The sequence below is a fragment of the Puma concolor genome, chromosome A3, assembly GCF_028749965.1.
Source record: "Puma concolor isolate L17-30 chromosome A3, mPumCon1.1.hap2, whole genome shotgun sequence".
In the NCBI taxonomy this organism is placed as follows: Eukaryota; Metazoa; Chordata; class Mammalia; order Carnivora; family Felidae; genus Puma; species Puma concolor.
In genome coordinates this window covers 39,770,689-39,787,478 of record NC_141669.1, presented here as the reverse complement: position 1 = coordinate 39,787,478, position 16,790 = coordinate 39,770,689, and the positions used below count along the sequence as shown (strand labels likewise).

Sequence of the window (16,790 nt, the reverse complement as noted above, 5' to 3'; positions counted from 1 at the left end):
AGGGCCCCACTAACAGCTCTAGAGAGTAGAGACCTAATGGATGGATTTCTTTTTTTAACAGTATGCTTCATGAATTTGCATACCATCCTTCTGCACAGACCATTGAATCTTCTCATTAAAGTCACCATTCTGGTAATATGTGCTGCCCAAGAGAAGACAAGATATCTTTTTTATTTGGAGGTGGACTCATGATTTTATTCCCAGTGCCTTCCATTGTGCCTGACACAGCTGACTCTCAAATGTTGAATAAACCAATGAATGCATTTAGAAGACAACAAGCAAAACTATGATATTCAAACTGGATTTTAAAAAATGTTAAACATATTCACGTCTTAACAGCAAGCAACACTGAGGTGGTTAATAAAGACTCAAATGCCTCTACATATAATGACATATTTAGATCAGAAATGTGTTATTCCCTTCTTGTACTGACCATAAAAATTCCAGAGCGTTTCTTTATGGAAATAAATAAAATCAACCAATTTCATATGGCAAAATGAAGGGGAGGGACTTTAACAAATAGAAACTAGTTCTCCCCAAATTTTCAATTACATAGAATGATGGCACCTGGGGAACAACTTGTTGAAACTCTCAACTTCTCACTTCCCCTCCTTCCAACTCCTGGCAACCACCAATGTACTTTCTGTGTCCGTGGATCTGACTATTCTAGGCACCTCATGTAAGTGGAATCATAGTTATCTGTCCTTCTGGGACAGGCCTGTTTCACTTAGCATAATGCCTTCAAGGTTTATCCACATTGTAACAAAGTGTCAGCATTTCCTTCCTTCCTTCCTTTTTTTTTTTTTTTTTTTTTTTTTTTTTTTTAAAGTTTGAGAGTGAGAGAGAGTGCGAGCAGGGGAGGAGCAAAGAGAGGGGGAGAGAGAATCCCAAGCTGGCTCTGCATTAACAGCACAGAGCCTGATTTAGGGCTCGATCCCACGAACCATGAGTTCATGACCTGATCAAAAATCAAGAGTTGCACACTCAACCAACTCAGCCACCCAGGCGCCCCATCATTTTTTTCCTTTTAAGGCTGAATAATATTGTGTGTATATATACCACATTTTGTTTATCTATTCATCCTTCAATGGATACTTGGGTTACCTTTACCTTTTGCCTATTGTCAATAATGTGACTATGACCATGGATGTACAAATATCTGTTTGAGTCCCTATTTTCAATTATTTTGGGTATATACCCAGAGACATTATTTCTGAATCATATGGTAATTCTATTTCCTGTCTCACCTTTGAAACTTTCTCTTAACATACTCCCCCTTTTAAAGCATACTCATCATCTGTCTTATTCTGCAAGAAGCTGCTGTCAGAAAGCTATCACTTGGAAAGCATATAATCATAACGTATTAATAGCTGACAAGGCTTAACATGTTACCCTTCCCAGGGATATCTGCATTTTAGCTGAAGATCTTGAGGAAAGTGACTTCATCAAATGGTGGCTTTTCAAAGCAACAACAGGCTAGGATAGAAGGGGGGCAGACATTGAGGGCAAGACCCTAATCTTAGGAACTCTCATTATAGTATTTCTAGTTTTCTCTTCTCTCATTCCAAAATATAGACTCCTCCCTCCTGCTCTGTCCTCGGTGCCACCCTTCTCTGCTGTATTTAATTTGCCATCAGGAACATCCTACTATAAAGCCTCTCAACAACCTCCCCAGGGCTTCCTCCCACCAGCCTGGTGCCTAAGTACTTAGAAGCAGGGTGATGATCCTCCTGGAGTCAGTCTGGACAGCCCCAAATAGAAGCTCTGTTCTCTCTTTAGGGCCGATTCCCTTCTCTCAGTTTCCAGTGTCTTTTAATGGCCCTGCATTCTTTTCAGGTTCAAGGTCTTAAAGCATTTCCAGCTTATTTGTACCCTGACTACATCCATTTACTCTGCATCCAGACTAAAACTTCCCAGTGTCCTCTCTTCCATGCATCTCATTTGACTAAGCTACTCAGGTCCTGCCCATGGCCACTCAGGTCCCCCGCCTGCCATCCTGCTGTGCCAGTCCCTTGCTGCATCTACAGTTTGTGCTCACAATGTACACGGCACTCTACTGCCTACAAAATGGAATGATAAGTCCTTGCTTAACTTACAAAACTGACTCCAAATTACCTTTGGAGCTCTACCTCCCACTGCCCCACTTAATGTGCTCTTGTCAAACTGAAACACGTACTGTTCGCTGAACACAGCCTGAAGTATTTCATCTGTGCCTTTGTGCACCCTAATCCATGAACTGAGATGCCTCTGATTCGCCTCAGAATACTTTTCCTCTGAACTCGTCCTGCAGTTTATCTGTGCCACCCCTACAGCAATCTCAATCTGAGCTTGTCTCTGAAAACCCTTGCTCTCCTGACGGCTGTAAAAACTGTCTTCCTCACCTCCCTGCTCAGCCTCTCCGGCCATCCCTCCTCCATGTTCTCCTGTACCCCAACCTCCTGGAACTTCCTAAATGTGCAGTTCTTCTTGGCCCCAGGGCTCTCCTATGAGCTGCCTGGCACTCAGGTTGGAGCACCCATGTCGTCCTTCGGTATCGTTGGTCCCTGAAAGGAGCCATTCTCCACTCCGGTTCCCTTTTCCAGTCTCCTGGTGCTTATCACAGTTTGCAAGAGAAGTACCACTTACTTGACTATTAAATTTATTATTTTTTAGGTATTTTTATTAAATTTAAAGATTAGCTGCTTTCATCCCATACCTAGAGGGCAATGACTGTGCCTATAATGTTGACTATCCCTGGTGCCCAGCAATACATCTGCCACATAATAGGGGCTAAAAAATGGATTTATTAAAGAATTATCATTTCACTCTTGGTAGCTTTGTCTGCCTGAGAAGAATGCTGCCTACACTTAATCCAGCCTCCCCACCATCCCCACCCTCTCCTTTTCTTTCTTAAAAAAGAAGAGAGATAGAGAAGAAGAGGGTGGTGAGAAGGAGCTCTGACAAACAGTTCAAGGAACACTAGAACATTTCAGAAAGAAGTGTTCATGAAATAAGAACAGGATGATTTCAAAAAAAATCAGAGAACTCTTCTGTAAATTAAAATTCAGATAGCCAAAATGAAGAATTTGAGAGAAGAAATGGGAAATAAAGTTAAGGAAATTTCTCAGAAAGTGAAACACAACAACAAAATTGGTGACAGTGATCGTATTTTGAGCTATATATAGAGCAATCACCACACACCAGGCGTTGGTTGATAAGCCTCACAACTACTCTATGAGGAAGGTGCTATTATTATTTTCAAAATGGAAAACAGGAAAGGTAAGAAAATTAAAGGATCAGTCTGGGAAGTCTAACAAAATCTTCTGCTTCCAGAAAGAAAGAGAAAATACAGTGGAAAGGAAATGATCTCATGAACACATCCAAGAACTAAAAGACCAGGGAACTGAAGGGACAGCACCCTTGTCTTTTAGGAATCCATGTGGAAATATTTACAGATGAAACTGTGTGGGGTCTTAGGTTCCCCAGGGGGAAATACAAGGGAGTAGATGCAGATACAGATGAAGTAGGACCAGACAAGATTTCTGTGCAGGTGTAGTAATTCTGACATAACCATTAAGACATAAGTGGAGATAACCACTTAACATAACCATTAAGATATAAGTGGAGTCACCACACCCCAGGTGACAAAGTCAGGCGTGAAGATAAAAATGTGGAAAGCAGTATTTTGAGGCACGACATCAGATAAAGCCACCTGGGGGAAGAGAGTGAATATGGAAAACAGCGGAGGATCTAGAACGGAGTCTTAGGGCACTCTGACTCATTTAAAGACCAAACGGGGCGCCTGGCTAGCATGGTTGGTTGAGTATCCAACTCTTGATTTCAGCTCAGATCATGATCCTGGGGTCGTGGGACAGAGCTCCAAGTTGGGCTGTGCATGGAATGCAGAGCCTGCTAGGATTCTCTCTACCTCTGCCCCTCTCCCCACTTGTGCACGTGTGCTCTAATTAAAAAAAAAAAAAAACAACCAGCAAATATTTTACTTTCCAGTTGTGAGAAAACTACAAATAATATGTATCTGAAACAAACAATAAAATATAGTTATGGGTATATATTTAAAGGATAACAAGCTCTGACTTCTGTGCAGTACATTCAAGAGCTTCTGCTTACTACTGAAAGTACATGCTACAGGAGAAGAGATTTTTCATGCGGATGATTACCTATGAGCTCTACCTGCTTGAAAAGGTCTTTAGGAATCAGTACACCAGAAAGAAAAGCTAAACAGAAGACAGTGATCAAGTACACTAGTTCCCAGAGAAATGTTATCTGCTGTAATAAGGTAACATTTCTCAAAAATTACAAAGTCTGACAAGGGTTGGTGAAAAGGTATGGAAAAAGGAACTCTCATCCACTGCTTGTGGGAATGTAAATTAGTAAAGCCTCTTTGGAGAACAATTTTGCAATTGTAGCAAATTTCAGCCCACTTATTTTTAACCCAGCAATTCTACTTCTGAGTATAAAATTGTTCTAGAGAAACCTTTACACATGGGCAAAAGAGAAAAGACATTCGCAGCAGCACTGTAATAGCAAAATATTGAAAAGAGCCTAAATGTCCATCAGTGGAGGAAAAGTAAAATGTGATACATCCATCTGATGAAACAACATCCACTAGTTAAAAAAAATATGTCATTATGGGTATGCTTCAAAAACACAATGATAAATGAAAAACAAGGCAGAATGTTATATACAGAATACCATTTCTACCAACATCAAGATTCATAACAGTGATTACTTATGGGGTGGTTGAGAGAGAAGGGAACTGGGAAGACATATTAAAGGAGCTTCAACTTTAGTAATACTGTTTCTTCTAGCATATAAAACTGAAGCAAATACAACAAAATGTCAAATTGTATTCATTCTGGGTGACAGGTACTTAAACATCTACTATTATTATCCTGTGTACTTTCATCTTTGCAACTGGGGAAACAAATATGGCTGTGCATACAGAGCTTTATGGGGGGTGTGGGGAGAATAAGCCAGATGTTTTCTAATGTTCACTCAGAAAAGGAAATACCGAAAAAATTTTAAATAAACTCATCAGGGTCACAGCACAGAGCCCGATGCGGGCCTCGAACCCACAAACCGTGAGATCATGACCTGAGCCGAAGTCGATCACTTAACTGACTGAGCCACCCAGGCGCCCCTGAAAATGTTCGTTAGTGTAAAATTTCTCTGTAATTTCTGAGTCCACACTCAAGTCTAAATATCTAACAGTCATTTGGTGCCATTCTCAAGGAACTATAATTCTGAGTTAGGACTTCTTAATTTAACAGAAATTAAGTTAAAAAACAGAAACTAGGGGTGCTTAAGTGGCTCAGATGGTTAAGCATCTAACTTTGGCCCAAGTCATGATCTTGCGGTCCATGAGTTTGAACCCAGAATAGAGCTCTGTGCTTGACAGTTTGGAGCCTGGAGCCTGCTTCAGATTCTGTGTCTCCCTCTCTCTCTCCCCCTCTCTCACTCACACTGACTCTGTCTCCCTCAAAAATGAATAAACATAAAAAAAATTTAAAAAACAAACAGAAAACAACTGGATGTAAATTTAACCTATGACTCAAGCTGTCACTGGCCTAGAGACAGATGCATGTGAAAGATCACAACAGTATTACACTGGACAATAAAAGAAAACTAAATTATGTTTATTCTTATTTTAAATATTATAATACATTTTTAGAAATTAAACTGATAGCTCACATGTGTGAATACCCATTACAAGTTTGCAGATTCCTAAGATGTAAGGAAGCATTAGGTAGAGAGCCAGAGATAAGACAGAAAATGAGGTGGGGTTAAAGCCAAAAATAAACTTGGATTGAGTGATTATCTATCTATCTATCTATCTATCTATCTATCTATCTATTTATTTAAAGTAGGCTTCATACCCAGTGTAGGGCTTGAACTCACGACCCTGAGATCAAGAACTGAGCTGGGATCAAGAATTAGATGCTTAGGGGTGCCTGGGTGGCTTAGTCAGTTATTAAGCATCTGACTCTTGATCTCGGCTCAGGTCATGATCTCATGGTTTATGAGTTCGAGCCCTGGAATTCTGTTTCTCCCTCTCTCTGATCCTCCCCTACTCATGCTTTCCCTCTCTCTGTCTCAAAATAAACAAATAAACTTGAAAAAAAAGAATTGAATGCTTAACTAACTGAGCCACTCAGGAGCCACAGACCTGGACTATTTTAACATTCTGCCTTGGATGACTCTGCTCTCGGAACAGAGGAAATTCTCTTCTTATTCCTCCAATGCACAGGCTCACTTCTTACTCCTCTGACTCAACTCTCAGGTCACTTTATAACACTGTTCACATGAGGCAGAATATTCTAAGCAAAGCAGATTTATATGCTTATTTTGCCATTATTGCAACAACACTGCGAAAGAAAATGAATCATAAAATAATGATAGTAATAATTACATTTTGCATTTGTGTTAACACTCCAACCAAGACAATATAAAGAATAAAAACCAGAGTGGAGTCTGTTCTTCCCATTCAAGAAATCCAGCCAGGACTAATAAAAGTAGCAAGAGCCATCAGCATTAATGAGGAGGCTGCAGATAATGGCCATCTTACCCAGCTGGTTCTTCATCCCCATGAGCACAGAGTTCATGTGAGCTTTGGAAGCATAGAGCTTGCTCACAGCCTTCCTTGACCTGATCATCTCCTTGGCCAAAACTACACAGACGTCTTTCTGGCCCTTCTTGGCAGCATCTTTCACTGACCGTTTTACTTTTTCTTCTTCTCTTTGGATATCTAAATTTAGAACATAAGACAAAACACCAAAAAATTAAGGGTAAACCAGATTTATTGGCATTCAAATCCATTCTTATGGTGATCTAAATGGGTCTATTGAAAGGAAAACAGAGGCACCTGGGTAGCTCAGTCAGTGGAGGGTACAACTCTCAATTTTGAGGTTTTGAGTTCAAGCCCCATGTTGGGTGTAGCGATTACTTAAAAATAAACATTAAAAAAAATTTTTTTTGAGAGAGAGAGACAGAGCACGAGTGGGGGAGGAGTAGACAGAGAAGGAGACACAGAATCCGAAGCAGGCTCCAGGCTCTGAGCTGTCAGCACAGAGCCCAACATGGGCTTGAATACATTTACTATGAGATCATGACCTAAGCCAAAGTCAGACACTTAACTGAGTCAACCAGGTGCCCCTTAAAAATAAAATCTTAAAAAAAAAACTAAAAAGAAAAACAGAGAGGATGATTTAAACAAAATTAAAATAATTAATGTGATAGGTTTTCATTATTTCCAGAAACAACATTAAAGTAACTTAGGAGTAAACAGGTAAGTAAATCCTATTACATTAGGCAAAATTTCAAAACTGCCTTTCCAAGGCCATTCTAACATTCATTGGTACTGTACTAAGGAACTTTAACCATACTATAAATGAGCTTTCTCTAATAATCAATAATGTTTCTGCAATTATGGGAGTATAATCTCTGTACATTTATTAATGATTTATAAAAACCTGCAACTTGAGGAAAACCCAAACATATTAAAGTATCAAAACATCATCAACCAGAGGTAAGATACGTCTGTATTATATGCTTTATGAACAGCAGAAATACTTTTATTGTGGTAAAACACACATAACATAAATTTGCCATCTTAACCATTATTTTAAGTGTACAGCTAAGTGGTATTAAGCACATTCATTTTGTTGTTAACCATCACCACCATCCATCTCCAAAATTCTTTACAACTTTCAAAACTGAAACTCAGGCTGTGTGCCCAGGGTCATGGGGATCTGTCTCTTGCTTTAACAATGTATGTAGACAGAAAGGCCCCGTACCATTTTTCTAGTTGCAATTGTTGGAATCATCTTCTCTGCCATCCTCCACCTGTGGGATCAGCCAACACCACATTTCCAGCTTAACTCCTTACTGCTATTAAACACAAGTGCCCAGATTCATCTGAAGTATTTCACTGAGGTTCTGAGATTCCTAAGAATTATTCCACCTTCAACTTCCTGGTCAACATTTACCTGTGTACCTCCTATACCTGCCTCTCCTGGGCTTCTATTTCAACTATTAGAATGTGACTCAGCAGGGCCTGGGCCACTTCTTCATAAGTGGGCACCTCGCATCTCTTGAAGATGAAAAATCAGCTCCCTCTTCCAGGAGGTGCAGAAGCCACCTCAAGATCAGTGGGGCAAAAACTACAGGGTTCTAGACAAGAACCTGAAGCAGGCCCCTTGGGATCTGAAACCCAGGGGTTCTGCCCACACAGACCCCCCCATGACTGAGACTTTTTGAGGAACCATTTCCTGGATGAGGAGGGGAAACTAAGGAGGATGGTAACCACCTGGCTTGCCTGCACAGGCTGGCCAGCCACTGGGCTGGGCAAAGATCTCTTCGAAAGGCTCACTCCTCAAGCAAGATGGAGTCTGCATAGCCCGGCAGCCTCTGAAGGGATCCTTCTGGCACCCCCTTGGTGTCTGGGCTTCTGCCTGAGCCTCCCCGTGCAGCCACGAGGCAGCTTTCAACCACCCAGGAGCCCCACCCTGACCATGTACCAAATGGAAACAATAGTTTTTTGCAGGAAAAACAACAAAAAACCTCAAACTCAAACCCATTAATCAATGACATCCCATTCCCTCCTCCCATCACCCCCCCAGTAACCATCATTCAACTTTCTGCCTTTACGAATTTGACTACTCTAAGCACCTTATATAAATGGAATCATAGAGTATTTGTCTTTTTGTGGACTAGCTTATTTCACTTAGCATAACATCCTTAAAGTTCATCTGTGTTGTAGCATGTATCAGAATTTCTTTTTAAGGCTTTCCACTGCATGTATATGCCAATTTTGTTCATTCATGTATCAACAGGCATCTGGGTTGCTTTTAACTCTTAGCTATTGTGAATAATGACACTATGAACATAAGCATGCAAATATCTCTACAAGACCCGTTTCAAATTTTTTGTGTATATACCTATATTACCATAGACTGGGTGGCTTAAAAATCATAGATTTATTTCTCACAATTCTGGAGGCTGGAAAGTCCAAGATCAAGGTGCCAACAACCAATTTGGTTCCTGCTGAGAGCCTACTTCCTGGTTTGCAGACAGTTAGCTTTTTGCTGTATCGTGACATGGCCAAGAGACACAAAAATTCAGTCCACAGCATTCTGCTCTGCCCCCTCCCCCCGCCCCAAATTTATGTCCTTCTCACATGCAAAATGCACTCATTCCATCCCAACCACCTCAAGTGTCTTAACTCGTTCCAGCATCAACTTGAACTTCTCAAGTCCAAAGTCTCATCTAATGCCTGAAACTAATGTAACATGTGAGCCAACTATATTAAAAAATAAATTATATATAAAATATACAATCTAAATTTTTTTTAACGTTTATTCATCTTTGAGAGAGAGACAAACAGAGCATGAGCAGGGAGGGGCAGACAGAGAGGGAGACACAAAATTCAAAGCAGGCTCCAGACTCTGAGCTGTCAGCACAGAGCCTGATGCGGGGCTCGAATTCATGAACCATGAGATCGCATGACCTGAGCCAAAGCCGGATGTCACCCAAGTGCCATATATATACGTAATCTAAATCAAATATGGGTGAGACTCAAGGTATGATTGATCCTGAGGCAAAATTATTCTCCAGTTATGAACATGAAACAGGCATTCCAAAAGGGAGAAATAGGGAAGGAAGGGGTGACAGTCCCAAGCAATTCCAAAACCTAGCAAGGCAAACTCTAGAAGACCTTAAAAGTCAAGAATAATCTTCTTTGACTGAGTGCTCTGACTTCCAGACCCACTGAGGTGGCAATATCACCCTCATACTTTAGTGGGGTACCACCATGCTGTGACTTTCTGTAAAGGTTCCATCCAACCTAAGGCTCTGCTGGGCGCGGGGGGGGGGGGGGGGGAGGGGGGGACATACCACCAGGGGTCTACTAGAAGTCCTTCCCTACAGCTTTGATTAAAAGCAGTGTGGGTTACTAGAACCAAGATGGTAGCTCTGATGATCTCTGAATCAGCTTTTGAGACATTCTTTCCTTGAAGAACAGTGCAAGTTTGAAGCCTAATGGTCTGTTTTATTGTCCTGTCCTACAGAATCTAAGTCTGACAGCCTTCGTTCATTCTGACCTGTATCCATCTCCTTCAGTCCAAATTGGCAGTAATCTTGCTGGGGTCACTGAAGAAGTCCATGGTTAACACACATTCTAATCTCTTTATCAAATAGTTGGTCAGTCATACCCTTGTGTCTTCTTCTAAACATGCTTTCTCATTTTTTGCAATATGTACAGATTGAGACTATTCTAAATCTTTAAGTTCTGTTTCCTTTTTGTTTAACAATTCCTTCTTTGAAATAATAAGTGAAGTCAGCAAGGTTGCCTGATAAAATACACAGAAATCAACTACATTTATATACATTGATAACGAAGTGGCAGAAAGATGAATTAGGGAAACAATTCCATTTACAACTGCACCAAAAAGAATAAAACTCCTAGGAATGAACTTAACCCAGGAAGTGAAAGACCTGTACTCTGAAAACTATTAAAACAATGATAAAAACAATGAAGATGATACAAACAAATGAAAATATATTCATTCCATGCTTGTGGACTGGAAGAATATTAAAATGTCTATACTATACAAAGCAATCTGCAGATTCAATGCAATCCTTATTAAAGTACCAACAGCATTTTTCACAGAACTAGAACAAATAATACTAAAATTTGTATGCAACCACATAAGACCCTAAAAAGCCAAAGCAACCCTGAGAAAAAAGAATAAAGCTGGAAGTATCATAATCCCAGGTTTCAAGATATATTACAAAGCTATAGTAATCAAAACCCTATGCTACTGGCACGTGCGCACGCGCACACACACACAAACACACACACGACATATAAACAAATGGAACAGAATACAGAGCCGAGAAATAAACCCAAACTTATATGGTCAATATATGACAAAGGAGGCAAGAATATACAATGGGGAAAAGACACTGTTTTTAGTAAATGGTGCTGGGAAAATTGGACAGCTACTTGCAAAAAAATGAGACGATACCACTTTCTAACATCATACACAAAAATAAAGTGGACTAAAGAACTAAACATGAGACCTGAAACCATAAAATTCCTAGAAGAAAACATAGATAGTAATTTTTTTTACCATGGCCTTAGCAACATTTTTCTAGATAAGACTACTCAGGCAAGGGAAACAAAAGCAAAAATAAATTATTAAGGCTACATCAAAACGAGAGCTTTTGCAAAGGAAGGAAATTGTCAACAAAAAGGCAACCTGCTAAATGGGAGAAGATCTTTGCAAATAATATATCTGATGGGGTGAATATCCAAAGTATATAAAGAACTTAAACAACATATCAACACTAAAAACACCCCAAAAAACAAAAAACCCACCCCAAACAAACCAATTAAAAAATGGGCAGTAGACCTGAATAGACATTTCTCTGAAGATCACCAACAAACACACAAAAAGATGCTCACCATTACTAATCATCAGGGAAATGCCAACCAAAACCACAATGAGATATCACCTTACACCTGTCAGAATGGCTAGAATCAAAACAAGAAATAACAAGTGTTGAAGAGGATGTGGAGAAAAGAGAACCTTCATGCACTGTTGGTGGGAATGTAAATTGGTGCAGCCACTGTGGAAAAGAGTATGGTCGTTCCTCAAAAAATTAAAAACAGAAATACTATTTGATCCAGTAATTCCACTACTGGGTATTTACCCAAAAACAACAAAAATACTAATGTGAAAAGACATATGCACCCCTCTGTTTATTGCAGCATTTACACTAGCCAAGATAAAGACAGAATAGAAAGATGTAGATAATAGAAAGATAAAGATAATAGAAAGATATCTCTTCTGATAAAGGCACTAAATCCCATTCATAAAGGATCCACCTTCATGGCCTAATTACTTCCCAAAGCCCCACTTCCTCCAAATACTATCACACTGGGGATGACGGCTTGAACATATGAATTTTGGGAGCAAAACAAACATTGAGTCCATGGTAATACTCAAAAGCAGAATTGTGGAATCACATGGTAATTCTATTTTTAACTTTTTTAGGAATAGTCATACTGTTTTCCACAGCTGTTGTGCCATTTTACATTCCCACCAAGAGTGACCACTGGCTTAAATTTCTCTACATCGTTGCCAACACTTGTTTTCCATTTTGTTTTAATTGATAGCATCCATCCTAATAGGTGTGAGGTGTTATCTCTGCGGTTTTGATGTGCATTTCCCTAATGATCTGTGATTTTGAACATTTTTTCATGTGCTTATTGACCACTTGTACATTTTCTTTGGAGAAATATTCTAAAAGCCTGAAAGTCTATTCAAAACCTTTACAAATTTTTGGATAGGGCTATTTTTTAGTTGTTGAGTTTTAAGGGCTTTATATATATATTCTGGATATTAATCCCTTATCAGATATATGATTTATAAATATTTTCTACCATTTGGTGGGTTACCTTTTTACTGTTACTGTTTCTACTATTACTGTTTCTACTATGTATTTTGAGTCACAAAAATCTTTGATCTCCATAAAGTTCAGTTTGTTATATATTTTTTGTTGCCTGTAGTTTTGGGGTCAAATCCAAAAAATCACTGCCAAATCCAGTATCATGATGCTTTTGCCCTATGTTTTCTTCTAGGGATTTCAGTCTTAGCTTTTACATTTAGGTCTTAATTTTGAGTTAATTTTTGTATATGGTATTAAGTAGGGGTCCAACTTCATTATTTTGCATGTGGATGTCTAGTTCTCCCAGCCCCATCTGCTGAAAAGACTCTTTTCCCCAGTGAATGGTCTTGGCACCCTTGTCAAAAATCATTTGGCCATATATGGAAGGATTTATTTCTGGGGTCTCAATTCTATTTCATTGGTCTTTATGACTGTCTTCATGCAGGTACTACACTGTTTATTTATAGTTTTGTAGTAAGTTTTGAAATGAGAGAGTGTGAGTCCTCCAAATTTGTTCTTTTTCAAGACTGTTTTAGCTCTTCCCTGGGATTCTATATGAATTTTAAAGTGGATTTTTCTATTTCCGAAAAAAAGTCTTTGGGATTTTGAAAGGGTTTACATTGAATCTGTAGATCACATTGGGTGCTATTGATATCTTAACAATGCTAAGTATTCCAGTCCATGGACACAGAATGTCTTTCCATTTACTTAGATATTTAATTTCTTTCAGTAATGTTTTTATAGTTTTCTTTGTACAAGTTTTCCACCTCCTTGGCTAATTCCTAAGTATTTCACTCTTTTTGTTGCTACTGTAAACAGGACTGGTTAAAAACAATTTTTTTTTTAATGTTTATTTATTTTTGAGACAGAGAGAGACAGAGCATGAACGGGGGAAGGTCAGAGAGAGAGGGACAGAATCCGAAGCAGGCTCCAGGCTCTGAGCTGTCAGCACAGAGCCCGACGCGGGGCTTGAACTCACAGACCGTGAGATCATGACCTGAGACGAAGTCAGACGCTTAACCGACTGAGCCACCCAGGCGCCCCAATAGGACTGTTTTCTTAATTTCTTTTTCAGACTATTCACTGTTAGTGTACAGAAATGCAGTTAATTTTTGTATGTTTTATATCCTAATTTGCTGAATTAACTTATTAGTTCTAACAGTTTTGTTGTAGAATCCTTATACACATTAAGATGTTTTAAACACATGAAGATTGTATTATCTGAAAAGAGATAATTTTACTTCTTCCTTTTCAATTTGGATGCCTTTTCTTTCTTTTACTTAATTGCTCTGTTTAGAGATTCCAGTACTCTGTTGAGGAGAGGTAGCAAAGTCAGGCAATTGTTGCGGTGTTTCTAATGGTACAGAAAAAGCTTTCTTTCACCACTGAGTGTAATGTTTGCTGTGGATTTTTCACATATGGCTTTTATTATGTTGAGGTAATTTCCTTCTATTCCTATCAATGTTACCATAAAACGGTGTCAAATTCTGTCAAATGTTTTTTCCATCAACTGAGATGATCATGTATTTTTTCCTTTATTTTATTGATGTGCTATATTACATTGGTTGATTTACATATATTAAACTATCCTTGCATTCCAGGAATCCAATTTTGCCATGGTGAATAATCCTCTTGAATTTTGTCTGCTAATTTTTTTTTTCTTTTCTTTTTTGGTTATTTCTGCATCAGTGTCCATAAGAGATATTGGTCTGTAGTTTTCTTTTCCCATAGTGTCATCTGGCTTTGGTATCAGGGAAATGATGGCCTTATAAAAGAACTTAAGTGTTTTCTTCTCAATGTTTTGGAAAAGTTTGATAAGAGCTGGGGTTAGTTCTTACAATGTTTGGTAGAAATCACCAGGGAATATATCAGATCTAGGACTTTTCTTTCTCAGGAGATTTTTGCTTACAGATTCAATCTCCTTACTAGTTACACCTGTTCAGATTTTCTCTTCATGTTTCAGTCTTGGTAGGTTTTGTGATTCTAGGAATTTGTCCATTTCATCTATATTATCCAATTCATTGATATACAACTGTTCATAGTACCCCTATAATATATATTGTCAATTTTTTTTAGAATCGTAGTAGCACTCCCACTTTCATTTCCAATTTTAGGCATTTGAGTCTTCTTTCTTTCTCTTTTGTCCTTTTAGTCAGTGTAGCCAAAGATTTGTCAATTTTATTAGTGTTTTCGAAGAACTCACTTTTGATTTCTTATTCTCTATTGTTTTTCTATTCTCCATTTTATTTATCTCTGCTCTAATCCTATTACTTCTTTCATTCTGCTAGTTTTAGGTTAAGTTTCTTCTTTTTCTAATTCTGTAAGATGTAAAGTTAGGTTGTTGATTTGAGTTCTCCTTTTTTAATGTAAGCATTTTTACAGCTATAATTTCCCTCTGAGTACTGCTTTTGCTACATACCATAAGTTTTGATATACTGTATTGTGATTTTCACTGATCTATAAATACTTTCTAGTTTCCCTTATGGTGTGTAATCTATCTATCTATCTATCTATCTATCTATCTATCTATCTATCTATCTATGATACAGATATAGACGTACATATCGTATATATACATATAGGCCCATATACTGTTTTGAGTGTGTTGGGGTATCTGGGTGACTTGGTCAGTTAAGCATCTGACTTCGGCTCAAGTCATGATCTCACTGTTTGTGAGTTCAAGCCCCACATCAGGCTCTGTGCTGACAGCTCAGAGCCTGGAGCCAGCTTCAGATTGTGTGTCTCCCTCTCTCTCTGCCCCTCCCTTGCTCACACACTCTCTCTCTCAAAAATAAACATTAAAGGGGTGCCTGGGTGGCGCAGTCGGTTAAGCGTCCGACTTCAGCCAGGTCACGATCTCGCGGTCCGGGAGTTCGAGCCCCGCGTCGGGCTCTGGGCTGATGGCTCAGAGCCTGGAGCCTGTTTCCGATTCTGTGTCTCCCTCTCTCTCTGCCCCTCCCCCGTTCATGCTCTGTCTCTCTCTGTCCCAAAAATAAATAAACGTTGAAAAAAAAAAAATTAAAAAAAAAAATAAACATTAAAAAAAGAGTGTGTTAATTTCCCAATATTTGTGAATTTTCCAGTGTTCCATCTTCTGACTTCTAACCAACCTTGTGGTCAGAGAAGACACATTATATAACTATATTTTAAATTGATTGAGACTTGATTTTTGAACTAACATATAGTCTATTCTGAAGAATGTCCCATGAGCACTTGAGAAAAATATGTATTCTGTTGTTGGGTATTCTATATAGGCCTATTAGATCTAGTTGATTTATTATGTTATTCAAGTATTCTTATTTCCTTATTATTTTTTTAAGTTTATTTATTTATTTTGAGAGAGAGACAGCACAAGCAGGGGAGGAGCAGAGAGAGGGGGAGACAGAGAATCCCAAGCAGGCTCCACACTGCCAGCATAGAGCCCAACATGGGGCTCAAACTCACGAAACTACAAGATCATGACCTGAGCAGAAACCAAGAGTCAACTGACTGAGCCACCCAGGCACCCCCCCTTATTTACCTTATCTGGTTGTTCTATTCACTTTTGAGAGTAGGTTATTAAAGTCTCCAACTATTATTGTAGAATTACTTCCCCTTTTAGTTTTGTCAATTTTTGCTTCATATATTTTGACAATCTTTTCAGGGGCATAGATGTGTATAATTAATTGTTATATCCTCTTATTCTACTGAAACTGTTAATAACATATAATGTCCTTCTTTGACTCTTCTAATATTTTTGATTTAAAGTTTGTTTTGTGTAAATATAGCAACCTCCACTCTCTTTTGGTTACCATTTCCATGGATTATCTTTTTTTGTCCTTTCACTTTCAACCTATTTGTACTTTTGGATCTAAAGTGATTAAGTCTCAGGGTCACCTAAGTGGCTCACTCAGTTGAGCATCTCTTGATTTTGGCTCAGGTCATGATTCCAGGTTCATGGGCTCCAGTCCCCTGTTGGGCTCCATATTGAGTGTGGAGCCTGCTTAAAATTCTGTCTCTCCCTCTGCCCCTCTCCCCTATTCGCACTCTCTCTCTAAAGTAAAAGAAAAGAAAATAAGTCTTTTGCAGACAGCATAGAATAGAATCATTTTTTAAAAAATCCATTCTGCCAGGGTGCCTGGGTGGCTCAGTCAGTTAAGTGTCCGACTTCAGCTCAGATCATGATCTCGCAGCCCATGAGTTCAAGCCCCGCGTCTGGCTCTGTGCTGACAGCTCAGAACCTGGAGCCTGCTTTGGATTCTGAGTCTCCCCTCTTTCTGTCCCTTCCCTCCTCTTGCTCTCTCAAAAATAAAAATAAATAAACACTAAAAAAAATACATTCTGCCAAGCTCTGTCTCTCA

At 38.9% G+C, this 16,790-nt stretch overlaps 1 protein-coding gene across 3 annotated transcripts in view; it reads right to left on the bottom strand.

The window, feature by feature from the left end:
- The window catches only part of LOC112864346 (E3 ubiquitin-protein ligase RNF103), a 110,809-nt gene that overhangs the window by 8,890 nt on the left and 85,129 nt on the right, over window positions 1-16,790 (bottom strand). For all 3 annotated transcript variants that reach the window (XM_086700654.1, XM_086700652.1, XM_025927413.2), the window contains one exon: window positions 6,566-6,745. In XM_086700654.1, the coding sequence (XP_086556780.1) occupies window positions 6,566-6,745 (180 nt within the window). The remainder of the gene's footprint in view (window positions 1-6,565; window positions 6,746-16,790) is intronic.